At 32.7% G+C, this 13,762-nt stretch overlaps 1 protein-coding gene across 2 annotated transcripts; it reads right to left on the bottom strand.

The window, feature by feature from the left end:
* Positions 1–10: 10 nt before the first annotated feature.
* Positions 11–6,134, bottom strand: LOC18094849 (uncharacterized). Of its 2 annotated transcripts, none has more exons than XM_024598581.2 (11): positions 5,969–6,134; positions 5,722–5,787; positions 5,583–5,647; positions 5,399–5,432; positions 5,115–5,184; positions 3,574–3,631; positions 3,052–3,180; positions 2,750–2,841; positions 1,306–1,384; positions 482–560; positions 11–338 (listed from the first exon to the last, which is right to left on the bottom strand). In XM_024598581.2, exons 1-11 carry the CDS (start codon positions 5,973–5,975, stop codon positions 262–264), a joined length of 756 nt encoding a protein of 251 aa, XP_024454349.1. In that variant the 5' UTR covers positions 5,976–6,134; the 3' UTR covers positions 11–261. The 2 variants fall into 2 exon arrangements, with proteins under 2 accessions (XP_024454349.1, XP_006369285.1); XM_006369223.3 differs by having other exon boundaries at positions 5,583–5,650; positions 5,969–6,133.
* Between the last annotated feature and the right edge of the window lie 7,628 nt (positions 6,135–13,762).

Genomic DNA, 13,762 nt, shown 5'->3' with positions numbered 1-13,762 from the left:
TGATAATGGATTAACTTAGCAAATAGAGCACTTCGATTAACGTGCTAGATTTTTCCCAACTTGTTCTAAATTCTGAATTACATCTCCAGTAACCCCTCACATGAACAAAAGGAAATCACTCTGATCTACACATCCCTCTTCCTCACTCATTAAATACATAGGGGAAAAGGAGATAAATACGTGTAGGACAACGCCCAAAAATTTATTGCTCATACACACTTTGCCTTCAATAACCTATATTACAACACCAAATACTTTTATTTAAGCAGCTTTCCTTGAAGAGTGAGAAGAGTCAGATTTCTCCGCCAGATAGTGCTCGAGCATATCTTCTTCATCATCTGCCATTAAATAAAGAAAGGACAAAGTTCAACAGGATGCATATGATTAAGTTCCGACATTGAAATTCAAGTTACCAACTAAAATCTCCATGCCTATAAAATGCCAAAACTATGAATAGTAGACTAGGAAGATAAAGAATCACCTTCAAAATCATCGTCATCAAAATCAATTTCTTCCTCGTCTTCCACGTCAGATCCTTCATTGACTGCTATAGCACCTTTCTGCAAAAGGGACTCAACATGTTATTTACCTTCTAGCATAAAAGAGGTTCAGTTAGAAATTAGAATGCAATTTCTATCTAAACATCAAGCCATCTCTATGATAGACATCTAGAGTGGAACCCAACTTGCTATTGATATATGCCAGCAAAAGATGCATGAGAGAATTCAAATTATTTTTGAGAAACTACATTCCTTTTATCTTATGGAATTGGGTCTGTGATTTGGAATGGCCAGTAAAAATGACAATCAATAGCCATCCCAGTGCTAGCAATATAAATCAGAGTTGATCTCAAATGTTAATAAAATGCCTTTAATCAAGTGAAATAGCCTGCTCAATGAAAGGATGAATTAATGACGTCTAAGAGCATTGATGGTTCATCTTGATTTATATTTCATGACCTGAAATAAAATTTCACCAGCCAAGGGCTAGCACTGGGGGAAAAAGAATAATGTTATTTAATCATCCATTTCAAACTTGATTAAACATCATTCTATCATTAGTTGAAATTGAGCAAATGGGATATCATCTCTAACGCAGGTAGCAAAGCAATATTAGTGAACAGGATGACTGCTACAGCTCAGCCACTGAGAAACCATACATCATCAGAGATGCTAGATACTTTAGATGCTACAGTTTAGAGCAGTCTATTAAGTGCACATTTTGGGAATACCATCAAATCTTAACATGGGAAATTGAATTATGCATCCACTTTATGAGAGGGAGGACGAGTTGGGGGTAGCATACCGCTTTTCCACTTTCATACCACAGTCTGCCTGTAAGCTTCTTCTCCTTCGGAGCTGTGAGAGCAGACTCAGGCATCAACCTGAAAAATGGTCCCAGCCATTAGTCATGAATTAATGACTGAACAAAGAATTATTCCAGTGATATGATTATAATCTAAGAAAAAGAGTTTCATAAAATGCAGCACATGGTTATTTGTGAGGTGAAATGTAGAAGAAAATCATCTGAAACTGCGTATCCACTTTTTCCTTACACAGCAGCATCACATGCTTACTATATAAAACATAAAAAGACATCTACGAAACAAATGACTCAACTATATATTGCCCATAACATGGAGAATATCACTTGGAATAAGAAATTCTAGATTGTTTGTGATTTAAACCAAGTAGCAAGCTATTAAGAAAAATGACAAAATAAAATAACATGTAAATACTCCCCATTCAAGAAAATATTACACAAATCACCTTTTATACCAAAATGCTCTTACCATTAGATAGAGTAATTTTAAAGGTCATTTTGGGTATAAAACGCAGTTTCTGTTGCATATCTGAAACATAGAAGGGGTCATCTATCAAACATTCAAGCTTTGGGCAGTGCTTGTAATTTCATGAAACCTCTAGGGAATAGTATGAACATAAAAGAAGGCTTCTTCAATGAGATGAACTAACCACTTCACTCTTGTAGTGCATTCGAAATGAAACCTGTTCTCGTTGAAGTCCCACAACTTGTCTTGGCAAACTCCAATGAACAAGCACCTTTATTTCTCTTCTTTTCTCTTCTGTTCTTTATATAAGCTAATAGAACCTATAGGTGGGTTTTCCATACTAATGCATGATGAGTCTACTGTATGATTAATCTTTTGCTTAGCATGAAGTCACAATTCTCTTGCTCATGAGAACAACAAAAAATATTTTGAACGGTACCTCCTAAAAGTAGCAAATGATGCCAACTTCTTCAAGGTTTGACCCACCTTCCTCTCTCCAATTGTTTTCAAAATGAACATTAACAGAAAAGCAAAATGAGAAGCAGCAACCATATCTCAATTAGTAATGTTTTGTTTTAGACCCATCGAGTTCTAAAATTGTTCAACTATCAGTTTGCAGCATCAATTTGCAACTTAAGTTTTGCAATCAAACCATGTCAAAGGTAGTAGGTCTCACAGAAATTATTAAATTCTCTCAACTCCTCATGAAAATAATAGGCAACCCTATCTACTCGCTCCATACCCTATGACAAAAGGGTAGCTATGCCAACTAACAAATTTTATTTAGGGTTAAAAAAACACCATGACACAATAACAACAATGACAAGAACAAAAAATGGCATGATTTTGTTTCCAAGCTGTGGACAACCATAAGATTTCAAGGATAAGAAACATATCCCAATAACAAAAATGGAATGGAACCTTGACCCTAAAATATAGGGTTCAAATAATAGAACTTACTTGGCTCGCTCAAGGGCCAACTCTGCTTCAAATCTCTCTCTCCAAGCCAGAAATGTCTCGACAGTAACAGGTTCTCCATGTGGTACAATTACCTGTAAATGGATGAACAGGTATGAAGTGGCTTCTTAAGAAAATAAAAATAAGGACAACGGCAAACATCTGAAATTATCAATGCACAGTGATATGATAAGGTTTTGAGATCTAGTGGACATATCTTGGAATGCTAAATTATGTTTTTCACTTAAATCTAGTAAGAATACTGCCAACAAAAAAGAAAAAAATCAGAACACAGGAATCCATACATCATCTTTTGCTGCCTCTTCATTTTCAATGTCCTCATTGCTGGCATCTTGACTGTATCTTTCAGACAGCCACTCTTTAGCAGACGTAACTAGTGTGTAGACCATCGCCATACCAAGATTTTCAGATGCCTGTGAAGCATATTATCAAGTCAAATTATTAGCATAACCTCACAGTTTCCTGAATTGTGTATTCACTTTACAGTATACACATATTTTACCAAACAAAAATAAACAGCTCATTTAGAGGATTGAATATTTTGCTGCACTACAGAATTTACACTTTCACAGTGGCCCGTTCCATCTCAGTTCTTGCTCTTCTTAAGTGGTTTTTGAGGATTTTTCTGTTGTATTTACCCATCATTGTCCCAAGTAACACATCATGAATAGAGTGCATTAACATTCCTCAGCATTTCCAGGCATAAGAAATTGTTAGACACAGCTCTATCAGAAGTATGATACCTAGCTTGACTTCATTCTTAAAAGGTACAGTAAAAAATAAAAATATTGAGTTCAAGTAATTACCTCTTGCTCAAGCTTTTCCTTCAAAGTTTTAAGATCATCTGCTTGGATACCTCGTATGCTGGAACAGAGAGGAACAACAATCAGATGTCTCTAGACAGGGTTCATCTATATAATAGTTCGATTATAGTTCATACTTTTATCACTTGACAGTAGTAATTTTGATCCATGTTACTTAAGTATCACCCAGCCCTTGCACCACACAGCCCATCAACTGACTTTAGCAGGATAGGTGGTTTAAACAATTTCTGAGTGCATTTGAACGTTTAGCATACAGACAAGAACTCAACAACCTTTCTATGAGCATTATATTTTTGTAGGTCAGGCTTTTTTGATGAGTGGAAAGAATACTTGCGAAATAGCACTTAGTGCAGGCTGGCTACCTCTACGGCTTGATGTCCTGTCAGTGCTTATAATAAAAATAATGAAAATAAATGTGATAAAAAGGAAAGAAAAGCAGTATACTTGCAAAACACCAAGGAATTTCTGTTTCATGAAAATTAAGTTTAAAAATTTTACGGTTTCATGAACATAGCATTTTAATAAAAATCTATGCACAAGCCACAATGAATTTGCAAAGAATTTCCGTTGCGTTGTCATCATAGAGAAATATCAAGGTTGATATAGAGACTCTACAGAAGAAGAAACCAGGAGCAAGCAATAACTGTATATCTAGTCACTTTTGAAGCAGGTAAGCTGGTTGCTGTACCACTCTCACTGACAGCGTTTTTACGAGCTGCAGGTTGTAACTATATTTTGGAGATGACAGTGCAGCAGTGGAAGCAACAATGTAGCACAGACATGTAAAAAAGTTGATGCAACCATGGAAAAGGGAGGCTAATTTTTCTTACAATTTTCAGATAGGTAAATGCAGCTTCTCCTTGTGATTTGTGAGTGGTGCGCGTGAGGCATCATGAATACTCTTTCAATAATGTACCTTACTGATTCATGGTCAAATTATCTTATTGTTTCAAGTTTTGGTAATTCTGCAACCACAATTTCCTTCTGTATTTTGGCACTTCAGTCAATTTTCTAAGGGTTTTATGAATCAGAGGTTTATTTTCTAGGTCCAAGTCAGTCTTGATATTGATTATAAACTTTCCTATACAGGATTTCGAACTTAACAGAACAATGGAGACTCCATGAATGTCCATGAATACTCATGCAATCTTGTTATTTGCTCAGAACCTTGATGGCAAACTATAAACATTATAATCTGGGTCCAAGGCAGGTGTGCCTCTAATGTCTTCACCTCCTCCCTCTCTTATTTGCCTCTTTCTTCTTTTTTAATCTTTCAATTCAATCGGAGTTCGGAAGAAGGTGGCTAGGAAAACAGCGGTCCTTTTCTGTTACATGTTTGTGTGGTATTTGAGAAGCATTTAACAAATCAAGGAAAGCACACCGAGAGCAAAGTTGAGCTCCACAGACAAAAAAAAGTAATTTTCTTTTAAGTAATACATTTTAATTTTAAATAGAGATAGAGAACACTAGATCATGAAAGGAACACCTCCACATAGGAATGTCTGCAACATGTACATACTAACCTCTTCACGTTCAAAAGTGGAGGTTCATCCGGATACTTTTCAGTGTGGGAGAAAACTAGACCTAGCTGAACTGCAAAGGAAATGGGAAAGAACTTAATAAATAAATACTCAAGTCTGATCAAAGGAGGGCACCCACCAAAACAGTCCTAAAAGCCAAACATGAAGTTGAATTTAACAAGATGGCTATGGAAGTTTCTTAAATTCTGTAGGATGCTGGGATAATTCATTCTACTGATCTAGCAAAAATCAAAACATGTTTATCGCACCAAAATAAAGAGAATAACCTGGAATGTCAGTAGACTCATCCGTGTCATCATCCTGTTGACCACAGAGCAAAGTAATTACATATGAAGAAAAACAAGCAAATTAATATTTTCCAGCCAGTGCTAATATACAAAAAAAAAAAAAAAACTTGAAGAGAGATCCAATCTGATAGAATGTATGTAAAGTAAGAACAAACCAACCAACCTGTGGAGATATTGTTATTAGGAAGCAACGATTAGAAGTGTTTAAGCCACTCTCGCTAGAATGAACTTCTGTCATTGCATATCATTAGTTTGTTTCCTTGGGAAAAACCAAAAAAGAAAGAAAGAAAGAAAGAAAGTACCTTTGAACTCATCCATAAGTATGGCTTCCAATGCTTCGATTTCCATCTCCTGCTCCTGTCCATAGTCTGCCAATTCATTTCATTCAATCAATCAGTTCTTAACACATAGATATAAACATGCCCCATTGCTGCAGCCCAACGCAACACTTCTTCTCTACTGGGAAGGAACTGATTATCAACCAACCAATATATCTAATCATAAACAATATATTCAAAAAAACCCATTAAGAAAATCAAAGGAAATTACCAGTCATGGTCGATAATTTGCTTTTTTATTGGATTTTAATCTCTCTCTATTCTGTTTCTCCAGAAGATTAATGCCGACTACTCGACAAAGCCAAAACCTAACCTATTAAAATCAACTTGGCCCGGGATTTAAAACAAACCGGATCCAGAGTGTGTGTGTGTTTTTTTTTTAATTTATTTATTAAAGTTTTGTTACCTAAAAAATTATTAAATGTTTCATTTATTTATCTACTTATATAATGATTTTTCTTCAATAATAATAATAAAATTTAAATTATTGTATAGATATGATTATTAAAAAAAAAGGGAAGGAGGTTTTATTGTAACTCTAGATTTATTGGCATTGTAGATTGAAACAGTGAAATTACTAATTTGTCCATCTTAATAAAAAAGATTTTGATAATAAAGGTAATAAGGTAATTTTGTTTTTTTTATAAAGTGAGATAACTAAAATACCTTTTAAAACAAAATAAATAAAATAAAACTAGTTTACAAGGGTTGCTTTGTTTTTTTTTTTTTAATTAGCGAAGTAAAATGATTACATTATCTTTGAATTCAAATTATCTTAAGCTTGCATCCAAGAGCTCTTTAATTTTTTCATTATGGTTTTTTTAATTATTATTATCGAGTTGATCATGAGCAATTTGACATTTTAGCATATATAAAATATTATTTAATATTAAAAAGCTAATGATGCATGATGTTCATGTGAATGCCCCACATTCGTGTTATTCGGACTACGTGTGTTATGTTTTTCAGTGGTCAAATGATAGTTTAAGTGGCAACATTTGAATCTTCACAACAGCTCCTCCATCATTCGACTACGTGTATGACTAATGCCCTTCTGGTATGGCACCGATGACTTTTTTTTTTCTTTTCTCTTTTCTCCTTGATTTTTGTGCATGGATCTGCAAAGTTTAAAAGCAACTCCTCCTCAATTTCCTTTTTAGATTTAGTCTATGTTCTTTTTATTTCTGCTTGTTCTATTTTAAATCATAGAATTGAGATTTTTTTAAATCTCAAAGTAACATGCCACTCACACAAATGATATTCTTTTGATTGCTATTTTTCTATTTTTCTTAATTGAATTTGTTTTTCTATTTCATCCCTCAACATTTTATTTTATTTCATTTTATTTTTATTTTAAATTTGGTCCTTTATTTTCTTAATTGTTATTTGTTTTGTTTTAGATCCCTTTTTTATTGAAACTTTCTTTTCGAATTTCATTCTTTAATATTTTATTAATCGAGAATTTGACTTCTGCCTTATTTGTTTCCAGGAAAACAAATTCCTGGAAACCATTTTCCTTATTTTCCCATGTTTGGCAATCATACGGAAAGTTAGTCAAAGGAAAGTTAATTCCGGTCAAAAGAAAAAAGTAACTTTCATAGCAAGAAAGTGTTTTCCTTATGATAAGAAAAAGAAAACACCTTCCTTTCTTTACATAAAACACAACATCTTCTCAAATCCATGTCTCTCTCTGTCTCTCTAATTTCTTTCCGGAAACAATTGAAGCAAGAACAATTGAAGCATATCTCTGGAACAATTGAACCATATTCCTCTTATTTTAGGTATTTTTTTTCCTCAAATGTCTCTCTATTATTTCCTTTATGTTTTCATCTTCTTTGTTTAGATCTGTAGTTAGAATTATGGCATAAATCCTTTGATCTTGTTTAATTTGTTGTATCTGTTCCGAACAAAACTCTATGTTTTTTTCCATGTTGTTCACAGAAAGCAAACAAACCATGATAAATCTGCTACCTGTCACATTTTTTCCATGACATAGTTTTCTTCTTCATCTTACCTCGTCACATTTTTCTTCTTCATCTGACCTCAAACTCTACAATAATAATGAAAAACATGATAAATGCAAGAACACAATTCATCAAGCAAGCCATAAAAAGCAGCAGCAAATAAGAGCAGCCAAGAGAACCCACATCACTAGCCGAATGAAGAAAAACAAAAAAACTCACAGATAACAAAATCCCCAAACTTCCCCATCAAAAAGCAGTCCCTACCCCGTTTCCCCGTCCCTGGATCAAGCCACCCTATTCACTCCCCTCTCAAAAAAAGACTCATGTTTCCATAACATAACCAAAGGATTATGCCCGGGTGGAAGCACAAAGAGAGAGAGGAAAAGTAAAAGGGGGGGGGAATCAGTGAGCACAAAGAGAGAGAGGAAAAGTAAAGGGGGGGAATCAGTCACCGAGGGATTATGCCCGGGTGGAAGCACAAAAAGAGAGAGGAAAAGTAAAAAGGGTGGGGAATCAGTGACCGAGGGATTATGTGTTGAGGAACAACCCTTGCTCTTTTTTTTTTCAAGTCCCAGCGTTATCAGTACAAGTAGCCGGGGGAGCGAGGGAGGAGAACTGGGAAGGAGGAGCAGGTCTTTGAGGTCTAGCCCTCTTGCCCCTTGAATCTTTGATCTTTGTTCTGCTTCTTTGTGCACAGAGAGAGGAAGTAAGGGGAATTAGAGAACCGAGAGGAAGTAAAGGGAATTAGAGAACAGGAGAATTAGAGAACCGAGAGGAAGTAAGGCTGAGAGGAAGTTAAACATACAAGTCTAAAAATGTGGATAACACCTCCACCATAGAAAAAGCGTGATTGTTGCTACAATTATTGCTTTAATTTGCTATATTTATAAACGTGCTTGTTTTATTTTGCTTTGATTAATTCACGATTAGTGTTTGATTATATTTGTTACATATGGATAAATTTGTGGGACCATTCCAGTAATTATATGGATTTCATTGCGTAATGTCTATTGATCGTTGTGAACTTATGAATTGTATAATTTTCTAAAGGGTTTTATCATCGAGAAATTGAATTTTATGGTCTTAAATAATATATTTTAAGACCTTGTTTGTTTAGGGAATCAGATATCATTGCCATAACTATTATACATTGTCAGCTTCTTTGAGCATAATTTATTATATTGATTGTGTAAGTATTTTATATGCTTTTTTTAATATTTATTTCCCTAAATTTTTAGGTTTTGTTATCAGAAAACTTCACTTTCATGTTATGGATAGTAAGATAATTCATGCAGCATGTATGGGAGCAGCTGTAACTATGATAGCTACAGGGGTATCTATTATTGAACAAGAAAGAAATAGAATTTATATACCAAGAGAACCACGTATAAATACAATTGCTCAACGAGAATTCTATATTGACAACATTTTGAATCGAGGTGATAAACATTGCGTTGAACAAATTCGTATGAAACCAGTTGTCTTATATAGATTGTGTGATGTTCTCACAAGTCGTGACCTATTACTATCAACTCAAAATGTGTCTATTAGGGAGCAAGTAATTGTGTTCTTACAAATTGTAGGCCAAAACCAAAGATTTCATTTTATTAGTGGTATATACTATAGGTCTGTTGAAACTATCCATCGTTACTTTAGAATTGTTTTAAAAGCAGTTCTTAAGTTATACAAACACCTTATTAAAGATCTAGATGATACAGTTCCAACATAGATAATTAATAATCGAAGATTCTATCCTTATTTTAAGGTATGAGAACAATATCAATATTTTTATACATTAATTAATTATATTTAGAAGAAAAGGTTATAAATTATTTTTTCTTGTTTATATAGGATTGTGTGGGAGCAATTGATGGTAACCATGTTCCTGCAAATGTTCCTGTTGAGATTTAAGGAAAGTTTCGAGGTCGAAAAGAAGGAACAACACAAAATGTTTTAGCAGCTATAACTTTTGATTTGAAGTTTATATATGTTTTAGCTGGCTGGGAAGGAAGTGCACATGATTCATGAGTTTTATGTGATGCATTATCAAGACCTAGTGGTCTAAAAATTCCAGAAGGTATATAATAAAGTATTTATTATATGCAATAAACATATAAAATGTCTTATTAGATAAAGACAATAATAGATTTTTTTTAATTTGTAGGGAAATATTATCTTAGTGATGCTGGTTACGGTATTAAAAAAGAAATCATTTCTCCTTTTCGTGGAGTTCAATATCACTTGAATGAGTTTACAGAACGTTCACTAGAAAATGAAAAGGAGCTATTTAATCTTCGACACTCTTCATTGAGAACCGCTATTGAGCGATGGTTTGGTATTTTGAAGAGTCGTTTTAGATCAATTGATGGAAAATCTTTTTGGTCTTATGAAACACAAGTAGATGTTGTGCTTGCATGTTGTATTATTCATAATCATATAATGAGAGTTGATCCTTATGACTTTCTTATGGAAGAAATATGTTCGGAAAGTGAACCAATTAGACGAACAATCAACTTAAGTCAACGGGAGGAAAGGGAAGAGAATAGGGAGTGGATAACAAAAAGAGAAATGATTGCATCAACCATGTGGAATGATTATAACACTCAACGAAACTAATAATTGAGTGTTAATTATATATGTGTTTGTTTTTATTATGTCTTACTTGAGTTTGTATTATCTTTGTTATGTATTTGGAGTAGATGTTGACTTTATTATAATTTCTTATGTATTTTATGTATTCTCTTTTAAATATTAATTGTAGTTTTTATATGAAATTTATTAAAATATTGTATGATTTTATTTTGTATAAATTTGTAATTTTTTTTTGTAGAAATGAGTTTCACATAGAATGAAAAATGCAAGGGCAAGCACTTCACATGGTCTAAGCCTATGTCTCACATGTTACTTGAGATATTAGCTGAGGAGGCACTTAAAGGAAGCAAACCTTCTTCCACCTTTAAAGCATAATCTTTTGTTAAGGTGGCTACATAAATTAGTCAAAAGTTCAACGTGCAAAGCGAGCCTAAGCATGTGGACAATCATCTCAAGATTGTGAAAAAAGAATAGGGAATAATAACCAAACCTAAAAATAAAAGTGGCTTTGGCTGGGATGATTGTTTGAAGATGATTACAGTTTTGAAAGATGTATATGATGAAGAAGTAAATGTATGATAAATATTATACTCTTTGTAATTTTTATATTTACTTTTGTTTCTAAAATGTTATACAAGGAACTAAAAAATTGCTTATTCTAAACTTTATGAACAGGCACATCCCAATCATGACAAGTATCTCAACAAAAAACTTGATATGTATAAGGCAATGACAATTGTTGTTGGAAAAAACATGGCAACCGAAAAATTATGTCAAATCATATGCTGATGTCAACTTGGAAGAGAACACTGAAGAGCAATCGATTTCAATTGAAAATGAAGGGGAATATGAAGAAACTTCTAAGGAAAAAGAGACATCTTCCTCTAGTGCATAAAAGAGAACACTGAAGAGCAATCGATTTCAATTGAAAATGAAGAGGAATATGAAGAAACTTCTAAGGAAAAAGAGACATCTTCCTCTAGTGCACAAAAGAGGTAACATAGGAAGAGAAATCACATGTATGAAGATGATGGTGTTGAAAAGTTGTCTAAAAAGATTGGAGATGTAGCATTTGCAATTCAAAGCCTTAGCAAAAATCAACTTGATGTGAATGAGCTGTATACAGAAGTGATGAAAATTGAAGGCTTTGATGAGATCACTCTTGAGAATGCATTTGATCACTTGGTCCAAACTGAAATGTTGGCAAAAGCATTTATGGCAAAAAATGTTAATTTGAGAAAAATTTGGGTTCAAAATTTTGTAAACTAACACTACTACAGGTCTGCTTGCTAAGATGATTTTACTATGATAAGAAAGTATATGTATGTTATTTGACAAGTATGTTTACTTGTTTAATTTGGTCTAGCTTGTTTATGTTTGTTAATTTGAACTAATATGTATGTATATGACATCAAAACTTAATATTTATGCATGACTATGTTTGATGTTAGATATTTATATTTATTTCTTGATGCTTATTTGATATATATTAAAGGGATAATTGCCTATACCCGTAAAAAAAAACAATCTTTATCCAAAAAACCCATCAAAATATTTTTGTATTTATTTATCTTTTAAAAAAAATCTTCATAAAAAAAAACCCAAATATCTAACTCTTACTTAATACCATACACTAATTTGGCTTTTTTCATATGAAAAAAAACTTATTTTAAGCTTTTAAAATTGAAAAAAAAATATTAATAGGTTTTACTTGAGAAATATTTCACAAGGTTATTTCTCTAAAATATGATATGACATATATAGTTATATTTTATAAAATAAGCTATATATGAATATAGGATATAATAAAAAAATTCATCATTATACTTTTTAGATTTCATTCTTTTATTGTAAGTGATTAAATAGTTATATTAAATATTATATATATATATTAGATAAACTTGAAAAAAAATTAATTCATTAATAAATTATTTTCCAGTTCATTTTCCATAACATAACTAAACACTGGAAAATGTTTTCCAGTTCATTTTCCATAACACTACCAAACATAGGAAAATAATTCACTTTCCAGGAATTCACTTTCCAGGAATTCACTTTCAAGGAAAACCACTTTCCAAAAGGAAACAATTTTCCAGCAAACAAACGGAGCCTTCATGATTTTTCTAGCTTGTCTTTTATGGGATAATTCTGGTATTAGAACCTAAGTCACAGATTTGAAAGTTTAGCCTAGATTGACCTAGGTCTTTTTTTAGGTTCTTTTTTACATTGAAGTGTCAAATGATCCTATTGGTGATGAGCTATTTGAGTTTGGGTTGACAATGCAAATGAGTGAAGTCCTTGGTGATGTTTACTATCAGCCAATGGGCTAACTTTAAGCCTAGATTTTCATGTCTTTATTGCATGGGAAAATAAGATTATCTTATGTGGTTTTCAAGTTTAGAAATTGTACAACTATACATGCATTTGAGTTTTTTATAGAAAGTTATGGCTATTTTAGTTTCTATATGTTTGTTTGCATTTCTAGGAAGTCAAAAATATGTGTTAGTTAATATTTATCTAATTTTATATCCAAGCCATTTATTCAGATCTTAATTATGTCATCTTAGTATTTCCTTAGGCTTTAAGGGTTGTTTAAAGTATATAATTATGATTCAAATTATGTATTGATATCTTTCGAAAAAAATTTGAATTGAAGTTCTTGATTTATTTGCATTTGTATCTCTTCAGTTTTGTACCCTAGAGTGGTGAGGGAAAAAATATTGTTTGTGTGAGTGACATGTTACTTTGCGATATCCATACCATCCATATATCAAGTTAGTAGCAGAGCTTAAGATTTACAACCATGGTTGTTCATGGATGTCGTATGCAAGAATTTGATAGGGATATCCATACTTTTGAAATGGATGAAACAAGAAGGCAACTCCAGCAACTCTAGGAGCTTCTTGAACGATATAAAAATCAAGACGATGATGATGAGAATGACACTAAAATTGGTTCCTCTAGTAATAATAAGGAGGGTGTTCATCCTTTTCATCATAGACCACACCAAATGGGAAAGTTTGTGACGTCATTGATAATGGTGTTTGTGCTAATATTGTATCTACTGATATGGTGAACAAGTTGCAGCTTAAGATGGAAGCACACCCTCAACCCTAAACATTAAGGTAATTGGAAAATAAGTATGAGCAAAAGGTAACAAATAGGTGTCGTGTTTCATTTTTCCATTAGGAAAGAGTATTCTAATTAGGTCTAGTGTGATGTAATTCCTATGGATGCATGTTATTTATTATTTGTTCATCCGAGGCAATATGATAAGAAAGTTTAGCATGATGACTTTAAGAATACTTATTCTTTTGTGAAATGTTGTTATCCAAATTTTGACCTACCTTTTTGATAAAAATTTCTGAAAATCCAAAAATAGCGAAAAACAACGAAAATCCAAAAAAATATATTTTTAATATATTTGCATCATTTTTAGCATTTTTAGC

The sequence above is a fragment of the Populus trichocarpa genome, chromosome 1 (assembly GCF_000002775.5).
Source record: "Populus trichocarpa isolate Nisqually-1 chromosome 1, P.trichocarpa_v4.1, whole genome shotgun sequence".
In the NCBI taxonomy this organism is placed as follows: Eukaryota; Viridiplantae; Streptophyta; class Magnoliopsida; order Malpighiales; family Salicaceae; genus Populus; species Populus trichocarpa.
This window is presented reverse-complemented; position numbering and strand designations above follow the sequence as displayed.

Bases quoted from the DNA above. Each gene is read 5' to 3' on its own strand.
- LOC18094849 (XM_006369223.3), bottom strand. The intron at 5,651-5,721 runs GTACTTTCTTTC...ATGCAATGACAG, and splicing joins ACTTATGGATGAGTTCAAAG to AAGTTCATTCTAGCGAGAGT. The intron at 3,632-5,114 runs GTTAGTATGTAC...TCTCTGTTCCAG, and splicing joins CCACTTTTGAACGTGAAGAG to CATACGAGGTATCCAAGCAG.